At 39.2% G+C, this 17,500-nt stretch overlaps 1 protein-coding gene across 1 annotated transcript in view; it reads right to left on the bottom strand.

The window, feature by feature from the left end:
- Positions 1 to 17,500, bottom strand: part of LOC128684519 (chitinase-3-like protein 1) — a 71,092-nt gene that overhangs the window by 5,219 nt on the left and 48,373 nt on the right. The window contains exons 2-7 of the mRNA XM_070096691.1: positions 9,879 to 10,076; positions 9,186 to 9,345; positions 8,203 to 8,299; positions 3,047 to 3,274; positions 2,274 to 2,459; positions 1,544 to 1,767 (exon numbers count right to left, since the gene is read on the bottom strand). Coding sequence (XP_069952792.1) covers positions 1,544 to 1,767; positions 2,274 to 2,459; positions 3,047 to 3,274; positions 8,203 to 8,299; positions 9,186 to 9,345; positions 9,879 to 10,076 — 1,093 coding nt within the window. The remainder of the gene's footprint in view (positions 1 to 1,543; positions 1,768 to 2,273; positions 2,460 to 3,046; positions 3,275 to 8,202; positions 8,300 to 9,185; positions 9,346 to 9,878; positions 10,077 to 17,500) is intronic.

The following is a 17,500-nucleotide window of genomic DNA, read 5'->3' as shown; positions in this document are numbered from 1 at the left end:
AGTAGCAAGACGTACCTGAAATCTTGCATGTTCTTGAGACAGAAAAAAGGACACCAGCAATCCTACCATCATGTAAAACAATTACAGGCTTTCGTTTTACACTCACTTAGCGGGACGGTCCCCATTCCAGCTATAGAGGTGGTACTTCCCTATATGTATGTATGTATATATATAAATATATATATATATATATATATATATATATATATATATATATATATATATATTTTTTTTTTTTTTTTTTATAACACCGGCCGATTCCCACCAAGGCAGGGTGGCCCGAAAAAGAAAAACTTTCACCATCATTCACTCCATCACTGTCTTGCCAGAAGGGTGCTTTACACTACAGTTTTTAAACTGCAACATTAACACCCCTCCTTCAGAGTGCAGGCACTGTACTTCCCATCTCCAGGACTCAAGTCCGGCCTGCCGGTTTCCCTGAATCCCTTCATAAATGTTACTTTGCTCACACTCCAACAGCACGTCAAGTATTAAAAACCATTTGTCTCCATTCACTCCTATCAAACACGCTCACGCATGCCTGCTGGAAGTCCAAGCCCCTCGCACACAAAACCTCCTTTACCCCCTCCCTCCAACCCTTCCTAGGCCGACCCCTACCCCGCCTTCCTTCCACTACAGACTGATACACTCTTGAAGTCATTCTGTTTCGCTCCATTCTCTCTACATGTCCGAACCACCTCAACAACCCTTCCTCAGCCCTCTGGACAACAGTTATATATATATATATATATACATATATATATATATATATATATATGTATATATATATATAAATATATATATATATATATATATATATATATATATATATATATATATATATATATATATAGATATATATATATATATATATATATATGTATATATATATATAAATATATATATATATACATATATATATATATATATATATACATATATATACATATATATATATATATATATATATATATATATATATATACATACATATATATACATATATATATATATATATATATATAGAGAGAGATATATATAAATATATATATATATATATATATATATATATATAATATACAGTTGGTCTTTTCTCCTCCTGCTATTAATTAACCTCTCCAGTGAGGTCACACCTCACCACAGTTATGCTACATTCTGTAGTTCAAAAATTAAATCATATGTTGCATAAAAGTGATTTTGAACATTTGATTAAATTTGTTTTTACAGGTAATGAAAGACAAGTTAATCACGAATCTTACGAAGTGCGTGAGCTGACTGAAAGTTGATCTGTGGCAGTGACAGCACTGTAACTGTCTGTTTGAGTTTGCTAGAAAGGGGTAGAGAGGGTGTGATCTCTAGATATTGGTCCTAATTCCTGTCATATCTATTCTCAAATTTCTTTCACGTTTGTATGGTGCTTAAAGGTCATCATGTCCACCAAGATAAATAATGAAAAAATAAACACTTAGAAGTCAACCAGATACAATCATTATCTTAAATCATTAAAGTTTATCATTATACTTTAAATCACTATACTCATTACCTTATATTTTTAGACGAGCAAGCTCCTGTGAAGTCATCAGTGTCTATGGACCAGATCATGATGCCACCCAGGCCTAGTCTCTGGGCATAGGCCACTTTTAGGGTGAGTGAGATGTCGTCATCATAACCAACCCACATGTTGTCACGGAACATGTATGGTACCTGATGAGCCTTCTGCCAGATGATGTTCCAGGCTCCAGCCTCAGTCCTCTGCTTCTCACAGATCTGTAACAGGTTCGCGTAATTAACAGGTAGTCAGCAGGCAGGCGAACAATGTGTCTTGAGAAATACACTTTACACAAATAGCCCGCATGTAGAAGAGAGAAGCTTATGACGATGTTTTGGTCCAACTTCGACCATTTACAAGTCTCTCCCACGTGCGGGATAATTGTGTATTGTTCCAGTCACGATATCGTGCCTTTTTGTTTTTTGAGAAATACTTTCCAGTATAAGCGACATTCTTTTGAACGTACAACCGTAATTGTATCCAGCTGTAACACAATTGTAACATAATTGTTGGTAATTATTCCAGCCACTGCATAGTCACTTGCTCATCACTAGTACATGGGAGGACATGAGAAAGACCAACAAAAGAAGGTCTGGAATACCACTCCCAGGCTTTCTGTTGAGAAGAACTATTTACCTCTCCCTTGGTTAATAACTATCCTTTATCATTTAGGTGTGAGAGTAAAGGACAGAAAAGCAGATACAACTATATCAAGTGTATATACCTCATTGTAACCCAGGAACCCGTCCTCCCTGGTGTATGGCCCAGCGAAGGCGGATGGCTGAGACGGGGCGCTGATACCTGGAGTGTTAGGGTCGTTCAGCAGGAAGGTTCTACCATACAGACCAACACCTAGCAGCAACTTGTTAGCTGGGGCGCCCTTCTCAAGATACAACCTCACTGTTGCATCCTGGAAAGAGATTAGGAAAAAAATCATGAACCCTCATCTTAGTTCTGAATATTTCACATAATGAAACTATATTCTGATACATGTTTATTGTTTGGCTAATATGTGCAGCATATGTAAGGAGACGAGTTGGTGCGCCTCGTAAGGCCCAGGATTAGGTTTACAATGATCGATTAATACCAAGACACGAATTTACTGCTAGGTCAACGTTAATTAATTATGGTTAAAGTCTATCTTCTTCTCAAAGGTCATTAAGGCTGCATGTCATCTGTTCACCATCAAACATAATTTACTTCTGAAAATAGGGAATAACGTAAGCTCTTAATTCATATACACTAAGAGACGCGCACAACACGGTGTGTATATCCTGTTGATAACAGGTGTAGTAAGGCCTACCTATACTTCTTACTATAACTTGCCGGGGTGGCAAGGTATGGTAACCCATAACCTCTTGAGTCACGCCCAAGTACTTACAGTCCTTACTGCTCGGTGAACAACGGCAATCCTATTTAATGCAATATGCCCATGCATATCGCCTCCTCCCTCCCCACCGGAGAATTGAACGTGCGATCTATCGCTTGATTACTTACCACATTGAGAACCTTCTCGTCATCTGACTCATCCTCTCGAGGATAGAGAGGAGCATTGTGGCCAGTCTTCCCATCCCACTTGCCATGGTAGTCGTAAGCCATGATGTGGATGAAGTCCAGCTCCTCCGCTAAGTCATCGATATCATAAGCGGTTTCAACAGTGGATTTCCCAGCGGCCATGGCAGCTGTCAGCATCCAACCGTACTTGTTAAATTCCTTACGCAGTTCCTGTAGAATTAGATAGCGTTTAAGGAGAAGGATCTACTTCACTTGTTAAACATGATACACAGACTGTTTATTGGTTTCAAGAAGAGTTTAATGTGATGTTTTACTATATTAAACTCATGAAATGTATAATGTAGGTTAACGAGGATGTGTTAATACTTGTTAAACTACTGTAGTTTTGAAGAAGAGTTTAGAGCTGCGTTATGATGTTTAACTAACAAAATGGTAATGGCACTATTGGAAACAAACCACTTTCTTGGAGTTTTGTTACTCACTTGCCATGGGTTTATGATGTTTAAATTTATCACAATAAGTAATAAATCTTGGTTGAGTTTTAAGCATTATACTGCGTTTATTTTTTTTTTCATTTTCATTCTTTTTAAGCACGAAATCGAACAAAATATTTAAATATAGCGCTTATTTTCGTGTATACGAAGGTTTTCAATAGACAGGTTTACGTTTATCGACAGCAAGAGAGTCATTAAGGCTGAAATTGAAGTTAACTATCAAGAATGTCTTATCACCTGAATCTGGGATCAATATAAACTCTCAATGCATATATATATATATATATATATATATATATATATATATATATATATATATATATATATATATATATATATATATATATATATATATATATATATATTATCACACTGGCCGATTCCCACCAAGGCAGGGTGGCCCGAAAAAGAAAAACTTTCACCATCATTCACTCCATCACTGTCTTGCCAGAAGGGTGCTTTACACTACAGTTTTTAAACTGCAACATTAACACCCCTCCTTCAGAGTGCAGGCACTGTACTTCCCATCTCCAGGACTTAAGTCCGGCCTGCCGGTTTCCCTGAACCCCTTCATAAATGTTACTTTGCTCACACTCCAACAGCACGTCAAGTATTAAAAACCATTTGTCTCCATTCACTCCTATCAAACACGCTCACGCATGCCTGCTGGAAGTCCAAGCCCCTCGCACACAAAACCTCCTTTACCCCCTCCCTCCAACCTTTCCTAGGCCGACCCCTACCCCGCCTTCCTTCCACTACAGACTGATACACTCTTGAAGTCATTCTGTTTCGCTCCATTCTCTCTACATGTCCGAACCACCTCAACAACCCTTCCTCAGCCCTCTGGACAACAGTTTTGGTAATCCCGCACCTCCTCCTAACTTCCAAACTACGAATTCTCTGCATTATATTCACACCACACATTGCTCTCAGACATGACATCTCCACTGCCTCCAGCCTTCTCCTCGCTGCAACATTCATCACCCATGCTTCACACCCATATAAGAGCGTTGGTAAAACTATACTCTCATACATTCCCCTCTTTGCCTCCAAGGACAAAGTTCTTTGTCTCCACAGACTCCTAAGTGCACCACTCACTCATCAATTCTATGATTCACCTCATCTTTCATAGACCCATCCGCTGACACGTCCACTCCCAAATATCTGAATACATTCACCTCCTCCATACTCTCTCCCTCCAATCTGATAATCAATCTTTCATCACCTAATCTTTTTGTTATCCTCATAACCTTACTCTTTCCTGTATTCACTTTTAATTTTCTTCTTTTGCACACCCTACCAAATTCATCCACCAATTTCTGCAACTTCTCTTCAGAATCTCCCAAGAGCACAGTGTCATCAGCAAAGAGCAGCTGTGACAACTCCCACTTTGTGTGTGATTCTTTATCTTTTAACTCCACGCCTCTTGCCAAGACCCTCGCTTTTACTTCTCTTACAACCCCATCTATAAATATATTAAACAACCACGGTGACATCACACATCTTTGTCTAAGGCCTACTTTTACTGGGAAATAATTTCCCTCTTTCCTACATACTCTAACTTGAGCCTCACTATCCTCGTAAAAACTCTTCACTGCTTTCAGTAACCTACCTCCTACACCATACACCTGCAACATCTGCCACATTGCCCCCCTATCCACCCTGTCATACGCCTTTTCCAAATCCATAAATGCCACAAAGACCTCTTTAGCCTTATCTAAATACTGTTCACTTATATATATATATATATATATAGGATGGGGTCCACCTCTGGTGTAAATTGTGGGACCCATAGCCTCGGAGAAGTGGATAAAAAGGCTTCAAGGAAGAATATTTGGATTTCTTCCTGAAGCCATTTGAATATACTTATATACCCCATCTTTATATATATATATATATATATATATATATATATATATATATATATATATATATATATATATGAATATATATATATATATATATATATATATATATATATATATATATATATATATATATATATATATATATATATATATATGTCGTGCCGAATAGGCAGAACTTGCGATCTTGGCTTAAATAACAACGCTCATCTTGCCATATAGGACAAGTGAAAATTTGTGTATGCAATAATTTCGCCAAAATCATTCTGAACCTAACGAGAAAAATATATTTGATTGTGTTTGTTTAGTACTAAATTATTGTAAACGTATTTAAAATATAATTTGTTGGGTTAGGCTAAAATAAATTGCTCTTGTTATAATAAGGTTAGGTAAGTTTTCTAAGATTCTTTTGGTGCAAAATTAAAATTTTTTACATTAACATTAATGAAAAATATATCTTTAAACGTATAAGAGAAAATTTCAGAAAGGACTTAATTTTCAACGAATTCTTGCTAATTGACCAGTTTTACATATTCGGCACGACATATATATATATATATATATATATATATATATATATATATATATATATATATATATATATATATATATATATATATGTCGTGCCGAATAGGCAGAACTTGCCATCTTGGCTTAAATAGCAACGCTCATCTTGCCATATAGGACAAGCGAAAATTTGTGTATGGAATAATTTCGCCAAAATCATTCTTAACCTAACGAAAAAAATATATTTCACTGTGTTTGTTTAGTATTAAATTATTGTAAACAAATCTAAAATATATTTAGTTGGGTTAGGCTAAAATAAATTACTCTTGTTATAATAAGGTTAGGTAAGTTTTCTAAGATTCTTTTAGTGCAAAATTATAATTTTTTACATTAACATTAATGAAAAAATATATCTTTAAAAGTATAAAAGAAAATTTTAGAAAGGACTTAATTTTAAACGAGTTCTTGCTAAATGACCAGTTTTACATATTCGGCACGACATATATATATATATATATATACATATATATATATATACATATATACATACATATATATATATATATATATATATATATATATATAATTATTATTATATAAATTATATATAATATTTATATATAATTTATATATAGTATATATATATATATATATATATATATATATATATATATATATATATATATATATATATATATATATATATATATATATATATATATATATATATATATATATATATATATATATATATATATATATATATATATTCAACAAGTTGGCCGTCTCCCACCGAGGCAGGGTGACCCAAAAAGAAAGAAAATACCCAAAAAGAAAATACTTTCATCATCATTCAACACTTTCACCTCACACATAATCACTGTTTTTGCAGAGGTGCCCAGAATACAACAGTTTAGAAGTATATACGTATAAAAATACACAATATACCCCTCCAAACTGCTATCTCAAACCTTTAGAGTGCAGGCATTGTACTTCCCATTTCCAGGACTCAAGTCCGGTTATATAAAGTAACCGGTTTCCCTGAATCCCTTCACTAAATATTACCCTGCTCACACTCCAACAGCTCATCAGGTCCCAAATACAATTTGTCTCCATTCACTCCTATCTAACACGCTCATGCACGCCTGCTGTAAGTCCAAGCCCCTCGCCCACAACACCTCCCTTACCCCCTCCCTCCAACCTTTTCGAGGACGACCCTTACCCCGCCTTCCTTCCCCTACAGATTTATACGCTCTCCATGTCATTGTACTTTGATCCATTCTGTCTAAATGACCAAACCACCTCAACAAACCCTCTTCAGCCCTCTGACTAATACTTTTATTAACTCCACACCTTCTCCTAATTTCCACACTCCGAATTTTCTGCATAATATTTACACCACACATTGCCCTTAGACAGGACATCTCCACTGCCTCCAACCGCCTCCTCACTGCTGCATTTACCACCCAAGCTTCACACCCATATAAGAGAGTTGGTACTACTATACTTTCATACATTCCCTTCTTTGCCTCCATAGATAACATTTTTTGCCTCCACATATACCTCAATGCACCACTCACCTTTTCTCCTTCATCAATTCTATGATTAACCTCATCCTTCATAAATCCATCCGCTGACACGTCAACTCCCAAATATCTGAAAACATTCACTTCTTTCATACTCCTCCCCAATTTGATATCCAATTTTTCTTTATCTAAATAATTTGATACTCTCATCACCTTACTGTTTTCTATGTTTACTTTCAACTTTCTACCTTTACACACATTCCCAAACTCGTCCACTAACCTTTGCAGTTTCTCTTTAGAATCTCCCATAAGCACAGTATCATCAGCAAAAAGTAACTGTGTCACTTTCCTTTTTGTATTTAATTCCCCATAATTTAATCCCACCCTTCTCCCTAACACCCTAGCTTTATATATATATATATATATATATATATATATAGATATATATATATATATATATATATATATATATATATATATATATATATATATATATATGCATACATATATATATGCATACATACATTAAGATACATGTACTTCCATGTATATATAACCTGTGTTGTGAAGGTTTTGGAAACTAAAATGAAAAGTCTAATCGTATACCTGGAGGATATATCTGGAGGGTATACCTGGAGGGTGTTCCGAGGGGTCAACCCCCCCCTTCCCCCCGCGGTCCGGTCCATGACCAGGTATGTTGAGAAGTTCAACAAAGTTCTCCATGAACGTCATATTTCCGAACATACCTTGACTAGTTCAACGAAGTTCTCCTTGTCTTCAGGTTCTCCTCCTCTGTTGGCAGGATACTCCCAGTCCAAGTCCAGACCGTCCAGCTTGTGTTGCCTGCAACACAATACTACACTCACACACACAAATCTGAATTTTATCAAATTTTGATTTTGAGAGAGAGAGAGAGAGAGAGAGAGAGAGAGAGAGAGAGAGAGAGAGAGAGAGAGAGAGAGAGAGAGAGAGAGATAGAGAGAGAGAGAGAGAGAGAGAGAGAGAGAATATACATATATATTTACTGAAGATAAGTAGCAATGAACGACTGCCAGTTAATTATCAGAGATAAGAAGATGGACTCAAACAGCGCTGTGCCGCTCAGGTTATTCACGAAAGTGAAGATGAAATTTTTATAATCATCCTAATAATTTTACAATCATTTTATATTATTCTTGAGAATTTCCAAATAATTAACACATTCATCAACAGTTTAACAATTTCTGTTGTCAGCCTAACAATCTTACAACAATTTTTTTTAATACTTTTGCTAACAATTTAGCAAGAATCTCCACGATAATCAGATTCCACAGTAATGTAATACTCATCTTAACGACTTCCGAACACAAGGAAAATATAGGACACGGACAACAAAACCCAGTTTTAACAAAAGTCTTTGTTTGGTATAGTCTAACCTTGCAAAACCCTGTGTAAAAAAAAAATATCTGCCTATGCCATGCCCTCTACCAGTAATCTTTTTTTTTTCAACGAACCGGCTGTATCCCACCGACGCAGGTGACCTAAAAAAAGCGAAAATTTCTCTTTTTAATTTTAGTAATGTATACAAAAAAAGGGGGTTACTAGCCCCTTGCTCCTTGCATTTTAGTTGCCTCTTATGACACGCATGGCTTACGGAGGAGGAATTCTGTTCCAGTTTCCCGTGGAGTCATCTCTCGTTAAGGGATACGAAAAAAGAAAAAAAGAAAAGAGATTAATAGTTTTGGCTTACTGGATAAACTGGACGGCTGAGTTAATGAAGGCTTTCCGGTTGATATGATCTTTGGCCATAGCTGAGTACTTGGTTGATCCTTCTGTCCAGCCACCGACGGCAACCAGAACCTTCAGACGGGGATTCAAACTCTTCATGTTCACGAACCTCTCCAGAGCCTCTGTAAAGTGACGGAATTATTGTGTGAGGTCCAAAAGTATCTTATACGTCCAGGAAGCTCTCCAGAGCCTCTGCAAGGTAAGAGTATCACTGTAAGAGGTTCAGAACAGTTTGGCATTATTATATATAAATGGAAAACACTACATAAAACCTTATAGATCATTCTACTCAAATTTGAAGTGACTGAGGTCCCAGGGCCCACACGTCTTCAATATAAAGATTCCCCTAAGACCTAAGTATTTACTGCTTTTTTGTTTGTACTCTAAATATACGGCCTTGACTGCCTTAGTAAGGATATGCTATTGTTGACCATTGTGATGTACTCACCTCTTTTGATGTCAGACTCACTTGTTGATTTTATACTTTCTTTTAATGATATACTCAATTTTATTGATGTACTCACTCCTGTTGATGTCAAGCTTACTTTTATTGAGGCCATACTCACTTCTATTGATGTTAAACTTTTATTGATGTCAAACTTTTACTGATGTCAGACTCATATAGATGTCATACTTCTCTTGATGCCATACTCACTTCTATTGATGTCATACTCAGGATCGAGAGACTTGATAGTGTAGGTGGTCTCATTGATGCCGATGAAGGAGTAGATGAGTGAGGTACAGAGTGTAGGGTCAATGTCCTCAATGTTAAACTTGCCAGCACCTGGTCTATACACTGCCCACGAGCCTAGGTAACACACCACCTGTTGTTTGTGTTGCGCCTCCACTCCGCCTGCAACACATCATCAAATAAGAATAAGATCATTCAAGGTTGAAAAAGACAGAATCAGTTCGTAAGTTAACTTAGACACAGGTGCACCTAAGTATAATTATCATGCGTAGTAATATGAGTGTAAATTACCTTGGCTAACGAAACTAGATAAAAGGATAGTATTGCTGCTAGTAGCTTCAATATTATTATAGCTATTATTATTATTATTATTATTATTATTATTATTATTATTATTATCATGGGGCAGCGCTAAACTCTCATGTAACCATGTATAATGGTTCACGTTATAATCTTTAAGGTATATATATATATATATATATATATATATATATATTTATATTATAAGTATATATATATATATATATATATATAGATGTGTGTGTATATATATATATATAAATATATACATAAATATATACATATATAGAAATATATATATATATATATATATATATATATATATATATATATATATATATATATATATATATATATATATAAGCTCATAAGATTGCCATCCGCACGAGCCCCTTTGGGACGGGGCAGATGGCAGACCAGAGGCCTAGCTTCTCCCTACGAGCCCCGTGAGGGCGGGGACTGTGGCTAGGCCTGGGGACACTTGGTCCCAAAGATGAAGGGGTACTTGTACCTCCTCCCATGGGAGACTTAGGTCTCGAGATACTCCCCAGATAGGGAGCCAAGGCCGGGTCACCACTACTTGGAAAAGACCCGGGCCGGGAGAATACCGGCGAATAAAAAAAAAAAAATATGTATATATATATATATATATATATATATATATATATATATATATATATATATATATATATATATATATATATATATATATATATATATATATATATATATATATATGTGTGTGTGTGTGTGTGTGTGTGTGTGTGTGTGTGTTTAGAGAGAGAGAGAGAAATAGATTGAAATATAGATAGGTGTATGTTATTCAGTGTTTATATACACTGAAAGTTAACTTTAATCCGTATTTTAAGTATTAAAATATTTCCTGTCTGGTGGTGAACATCTGGAAGAGAGTCTTAATGAACCTCGTTTAGTCACTAGGCTTTAAGCCCCATTAACCAACCTTAACAACGATGATATAACCTATATAGCTCATCCTTGACCTGAGGTAGCTCATCCTTGGCCTGAGGTAGCTCATCCTTGACCTGAGGTAGCTCATTCTTGACCTTAGATAGCTTACCCTTGGCGTTTATTGTTAACTCTCGACCTCCGTGCAGATGGGCCAACACTTCCTTGACAAGACGTTAATCTTCTATGTCATTATTGTGATTAGTGATGAGGTGAACTGAGGCAGGATAACAGTGCTGAGGATGTGAGTGAGCTGGGGCAGGATAACAGTGCTGAGAATGTGAGTGAGCTGGGGCAGGATAACAGTGCTGAGGATGTGAGTGAGCTGGGGCAGGATAACAGTGCTGAGGATGTGAGTGAGCTGGGGCAGGATAACAGTGCTGAGAATGTGAGTGAGCTGGGGCAGGATAACAGAGCTGAGAATGTGAGTGAGCTGGGGCAGGATAACAGTGCTGAGAATGTGAGTGAGCTGGGGCAGGATAACAGTGCTGAGAATGTGAGTGAACTGAGGCAGGATAAACGTGCTAAGGATGTAAGTGAACTGAGGCAGGATAACAGTGCTGAGGATGTGAGTGAGCTGGGGCAGGATAACAGCGCTGAGGATGTGAGTGAGCTGAGGCAGGATAACAGTTGTTTTTTTCATGACATAGGTAGTCTCCCACAGAGGAAGACTGTGTCCCGAGAAAAGAAGTCTGTCACATTAATGAGACACGTCTGGCACCGAGGTTGCACGTAGAAGACGCAAGAAGGTAAAAAAGAGCTCGGTCTTCAAGGGGAAACAGGACAGTGAGACCGACCTTTCTGATTCTTTACAGGTGACCTTTGGAGAGACAATTGTCTTATACGTTAAATGACACTGAACTTCCTAAGATACAAGATAACTTGGTAAGTTACACTAAGTTATTATTATTATCATTATTTTTGTTATTATCATTATTATTATTATTATGATTATGATTATTATTATTCACAAAAAAGTACCTGGGGAATGGGAGTTAAAAGAGGTTTGTTCCGAGGAAGGGTGTTGCCATCCTCTAATTCCTTGAACCAAAAGCCCTTCACCTGCTTCAAGGATCCCTTTACACCTTTCCCTTGATGGCTGGTGATATCAGTACCATGGTAATGTCATCACCATGGTAATGTCATTGCCATGGCAATGTCATCACCATGGTAATGTCATCACCATGGTGTGAGGTATCCCACAGTTACATCTCTACAGTGACCTTCTTTCTTTCATTTGACCTCTGACCTCTAACAAAACACCGATTACTTCTTACCTTGAGCATCCCAGTTGTACTTTTGTTGTTGTTATTGGTGGCGGTGGTAGTGTTGTTGCTGTTCTTAATTTCACTATTGTTGTTGTTATGATAATGTTCACGGGTTACTGTTTTAAAACATATGTATTAGTTCATCTCCTTCAGCAAGATGAAGGGACTCCAGCCAGGGAAGCTGAGGAAGTCCATCATCACGGGTCTTACGTCATATGATGACCCCGCAGATGGAGCTTTTAATCATCTGACCGATGCCTTCCGCTGGTTTACCCCTCCACCCCACTTAAATTATGGTATGATTATAGCTATTTTTTTTTTATTCATGGTGATCTGAGTGGTCGCCTTGACAGTCTACTACACTTTATGGTTGTCTGAGCATCTAGACCCCATAAAGCCTTAATAATTTTTAATAAACTTTAGTGGGGGCAACGATGGACTCTATATAGAGCTTTATCATATTATGGTATCGAGAGCACTACAAGTTAAGGGGTAACTCGTATGTCAAAAAGGGACAAGATTTGAAAAATTAATTTTGGCCCCATTCACAAATTCTCGTCTGTTAATTAGTTTTTATAGATAAACATCTTGACTGGTTATCTTTTATGTACAGAAAAAGCCTTGTGGGTGGGGACAGAGTTTGGAAAATGGGATAACGTAAAAATATATTTTTTTTGAGATGAGTATCTTTATGGGGAGAGACGAACCAAGACGTAACTCACCTGCTGGGAAATATCTCAAGATATATTGAGCAGATGTGTTCCCAGCTATTCTTTTATGTCTATAACCATTCAGCAGTTCGTAAAGAATAACTGACATATTCTAAACAATCAAAAAAGTACACAAATGCATCAAAAATCAGTCAGGGAACCACTTGGGTGAAGTCCTTGACCACTTGGGGCATGGAGGGCGCTTCACAGCCAGGGAAGAACACGTCTTACAAAGAGTTTACCTATAAACTTTTCAACTGGCACACCATGGTGTCACTTGCTTATACCCTTTGCACATAATGTGGGTATATGTTGCTTGCAACATGCTCCGGGAGATGCTGGGTGGTTAATGTGTTTCAAAGCCTATCGAAGGTTATTAAGGCTGTAAAGACGCCTGTCCACCACCAGCCAAGAATACTTTAATAACTAAAATGGGGATTAATATAAACTCTGAATGTATATACACTCTGAGAGACATCTCTCGGTGTATATACGCCGAGGAAGCCTCAGGCTAAGATATACCATACCAGTAGTGCCTCTAACAAGGTTGTTAGTGATAGTGGATTGTAATCAAGTGACACATGTCTGAAAGAGAGTTTACGATGAAGAGTCACAATACCGTGCCGGTTATCCGTGAAGATGTCTCGTAGAGGTAGAGAATACTGGCGTTCATGGAGAGACGTTAAAGACGTAGGGGCAATACGGCGAATGGGGAACGGAAGGCAGTCATGTTTTGATAAAAGTAAAGGGTACCCCACTCCCTCGGATCAAGAACTTTGAAGGGTGGTAGAGGATAATGGAGGCTCTGGGAGGTAGAGTTCCGTCTTACATGTGACATTTACACCTGGGGAGCATGAGGCTACGACGCTCTCAAGGTGAGTCAGTGTGTGTGTGGGGGGGGGAGGGCTCCAGCTCTTGGTCCCGCCCCAGTAGAGTGACTGCCGCGTGCTGTGTGCATGACACCTGCGTGTTCACTCATTTGATCCTATCCTCAAGATCTGCTGGACTGAATCCTGTTCTACTTTCTCTGTACATCACGAATTTTTACCACCACCCTACCACATTCTCCTACCACATTCTCCTACCACATTCTCCTACCACATTCTCCAACCACATCCTCAAGCACATCCCCAACCACAACCCCAACCACATCCCCAACCACCCCAACCACATCCCCAACAACATCCCTAACCACAACCCCAACCACATTCCCCAACCACATCCCCAACCACCCCAACCACATCCCCAACAACATCCCTAACCACAACCCCAACCACATTCCCCAACCACCCCAACTACACCCCAACCACATCATCAACCACATCCCCAACCACGTCACCAACCACATCACCGACCACATCACCAACCACATCCCAACCACATCATCAACCACCACCACACTCTCACCCTACACCACCACCACTAGCAACTATCACCACCACCATCCATCCCCCACAGCCACCACCCCAACCACAACCCCACCTATCTCCCACCTTTCCCCCCCAGGGGCACCTGCCCACTTGGAGGTCAAGAAACAAGGTCAGAAAGCTTGAGAAACTACCAGTACCGTCAACTTACACAACTAAGATGACATACATCCTGACCTTACTGACCACTCACGCTATCTTTATTACCCCTTACTTTATTACTGTATTATCTTTATTACCCCTCACTTTATTACTTTGCTACTTTAATTCATGATTATTTTAATTCTTTATCGCTTTATGACTTTATTACGGCCAAGTACTCAGATCAAGAGCCCGTGACCAGCATCAAGGACCTCCCATTAAAACTAGGGCAGTGAGAAGATTTCTCAACCATGACCACCAGAGGTTGAGAATCTGAAAGCTGACATAATGCTGCAACCTTTGTAGTGTCACCCTTCATTGTAGACATCACGGGGCAGCCTTTGTAGTGTCGCCCTTCATTGTGGACATCACGGGGCAACCTTTGTAGTGTCACCCTTCATTGTGGACATCACGGGGCAACCTTTGTAGTGTCACCCTTCATTGTGTCACCCTTCATTGTGGACATCACGGGGCAACCTTTGTAGTGTCACCCTTCATTGTGGACATCACGGGGCAACCTTTGTAGTGTCACCCTTCATTGTGGACATCACGGGGCAACCTTTGTAGTGTCACCCTTCATTGTGGACATCACGGGGCAACCTTTGTAGTGTCACCCTTCATTGTGGACATCACGGGGCAACCTTTGTAGTGTCACCCTTCATTGTGGACATTACGGGGCAGCCTTTGTAGTGTCACCCTTCATTGTGGACATTACGGGGCAGCCTTTGTTGTGTCGCCCTTCATTGTGGACATCACGGGGCAGCCTTTGTTGTGTCACCCTTCATTGTGGACATCACGGGGCAGCCTTTGTAGTGTCGCCCTTCATTGTGGACATCACGGGCAGCCTTTGTTGTGTCACCCTTCATTGTGGACATCATGGGGCAGCCTTTGTTGTGTTGCCCTTCATTGTGGACATCACGGGGCAGCCTTTGTTGTGTTGCCCTTCATTGTGGACATCACGGGGCAGCCTTTGTAGTGTCACCCTTCATTGTGGACATCACGGGGCAGCCTTTGTTGTGTCACCCTTCATTGTGGACATTACGGGGCAGCCTTTGTTGTGTTGCCCTTCATTGTGGACATCACGGGGCAGCCTTTGTTGTGTCGCCCTTCATTGTGGACATCACGGGCAGCCTTTGTTGTGTCACCCTTCATTGTGGACATCACGGGGCAGCCTTTGTAGTGTCGCCCTTCATTGTGGACATCACGGGGCAGCCTTTGTAGTGTCACCCTTCATTGTGGACATCACGGGGCAGCCTTTGTTGTGTCGCTCTTCATTGTGGACATCACGGGGCAGCTTTTGTAGTGTCACCCTTCATTGTGGACATCACGGGGCAGCCTTTGTTGTGTCGCCCTTCATTGTGGACATCACGGGGCAACCTTTGTAGTGTCACCCTTCATTTTGGACATCACGGGGCAGCCTTTGTAGTGTCACCCTTCATTGTGGACATCACGGGGCAGCCTTTGTAGTGTCACCCTTCATTGTGGACATCACGCGGCAGCCTTTGTAGTGTCACCCTTCATTGTGGACATCACGCGGCAGCCTTTGTAGTGTCACCCTTCATTGTGGACATCACGGGGCAGCCTTTGTAGCGTCGCCCTTCATTGTGGACATCACGGGGCAGCCTTTGTAGTGTCGCCCTTCATTGTGAACATCACGGGGCAGCCTTTGTGGTGTCACCCTTCATTGTGGACATCACGGGGCAGCCTTTGTAGTGTCACCCTTCATTATGGACATCATGGTGCAACCTTTGCAGTGTCACCCTTTATTGTGGACATCATGGGGCAACCTTAGCAGTGTCACCCTTCATTGTGGACAGTAATGTCCGCAGTATACTCACAATGGAAGATATTATACATAAATGCCAGAGATATCGTGGACGTCTCAGCCAACAATGTGCTGAGAACAGGACAGTATATATATACAGTCAGCTCTCTCGTAAGCTAATGTATATATATACATAGCGTGGTTGTTTTGGGAAGAAAATACAGTTGAATAAAGTGCATCAAAGACTGAGTATCATGTATTGTGCAGGTCTTTTCACATGGTCTTCAATTTCAAAATCTCTTTCCAATCAAATTTTCAAAAAACAAATAGCACTAGAGGAGCATTATAATCGAGCTGACCTTATCTAGCATAAATATTAAGCAAACAATGCGATGGAAAGAAGAGGGAGATTACATACATGTGCTGTTACGTTACTGGAAAGGGACTTTGTTCTTCCGCTACACTAAGCTGACCTTAAATCTTAAACTCAGTCCATGATTACTGTGCCTGTTAGAAGGTGTCTTTCAGCCTTAGTGGTCCTAAGAGCAGATGGACCTTAAAACTTGCACCTGGGATGAGACGATAACACTTGCTATACAGGAAAGATGTGTTTGCAAAGATTCCCTCAGAAGGATCCTGAAGGAAGCACCGGGTGACAGCCCAGTAAGATACAGTGGATGTATGGGGACAAAAGGGGTTTCTGTACAAGAATTATGGTGAAAAAAAGCGCAATATCCGTGAAAAGAAACTGTTTGGATGTAAAAGTTAATGGTTTGGTGGTAAGACCACAGATAATTACTCATTTAAAATATATATATATGTATAGTTTTCGTGCAGTGTTGAGCAGGAGTGGGTTGCAAGGAGGTGTTGTGATGCAACGGTTTAAAAACCGTCGAATTGAAGAATTAGACACTTGTTAAACATCTGGGAATCTTTACTGAGGAAACGTTTCGCCAGCCATTGGCTTCTTCAGTCCAATACAAAGACAAACGGTGTAAAGGAAGGAGGA

The sequence above is a fragment of the Cherax quadricarinatus genome, chromosome 4, assembly GCF_038502225.1.
Source record: "Cherax quadricarinatus isolate ZL_2023a chromosome 4, ASM3850222v1, whole genome shotgun sequence".
NCBI lineage: Eukaryota > Metazoa > Arthropoda > Malacostraca > Decapoda > Parastacidae > Cherax > Cherax quadricarinatus.
Note: the sequence above shows the minus strand (reverse complement) of the source record. Positions and strands in the feature narration are given on the sequence as shown.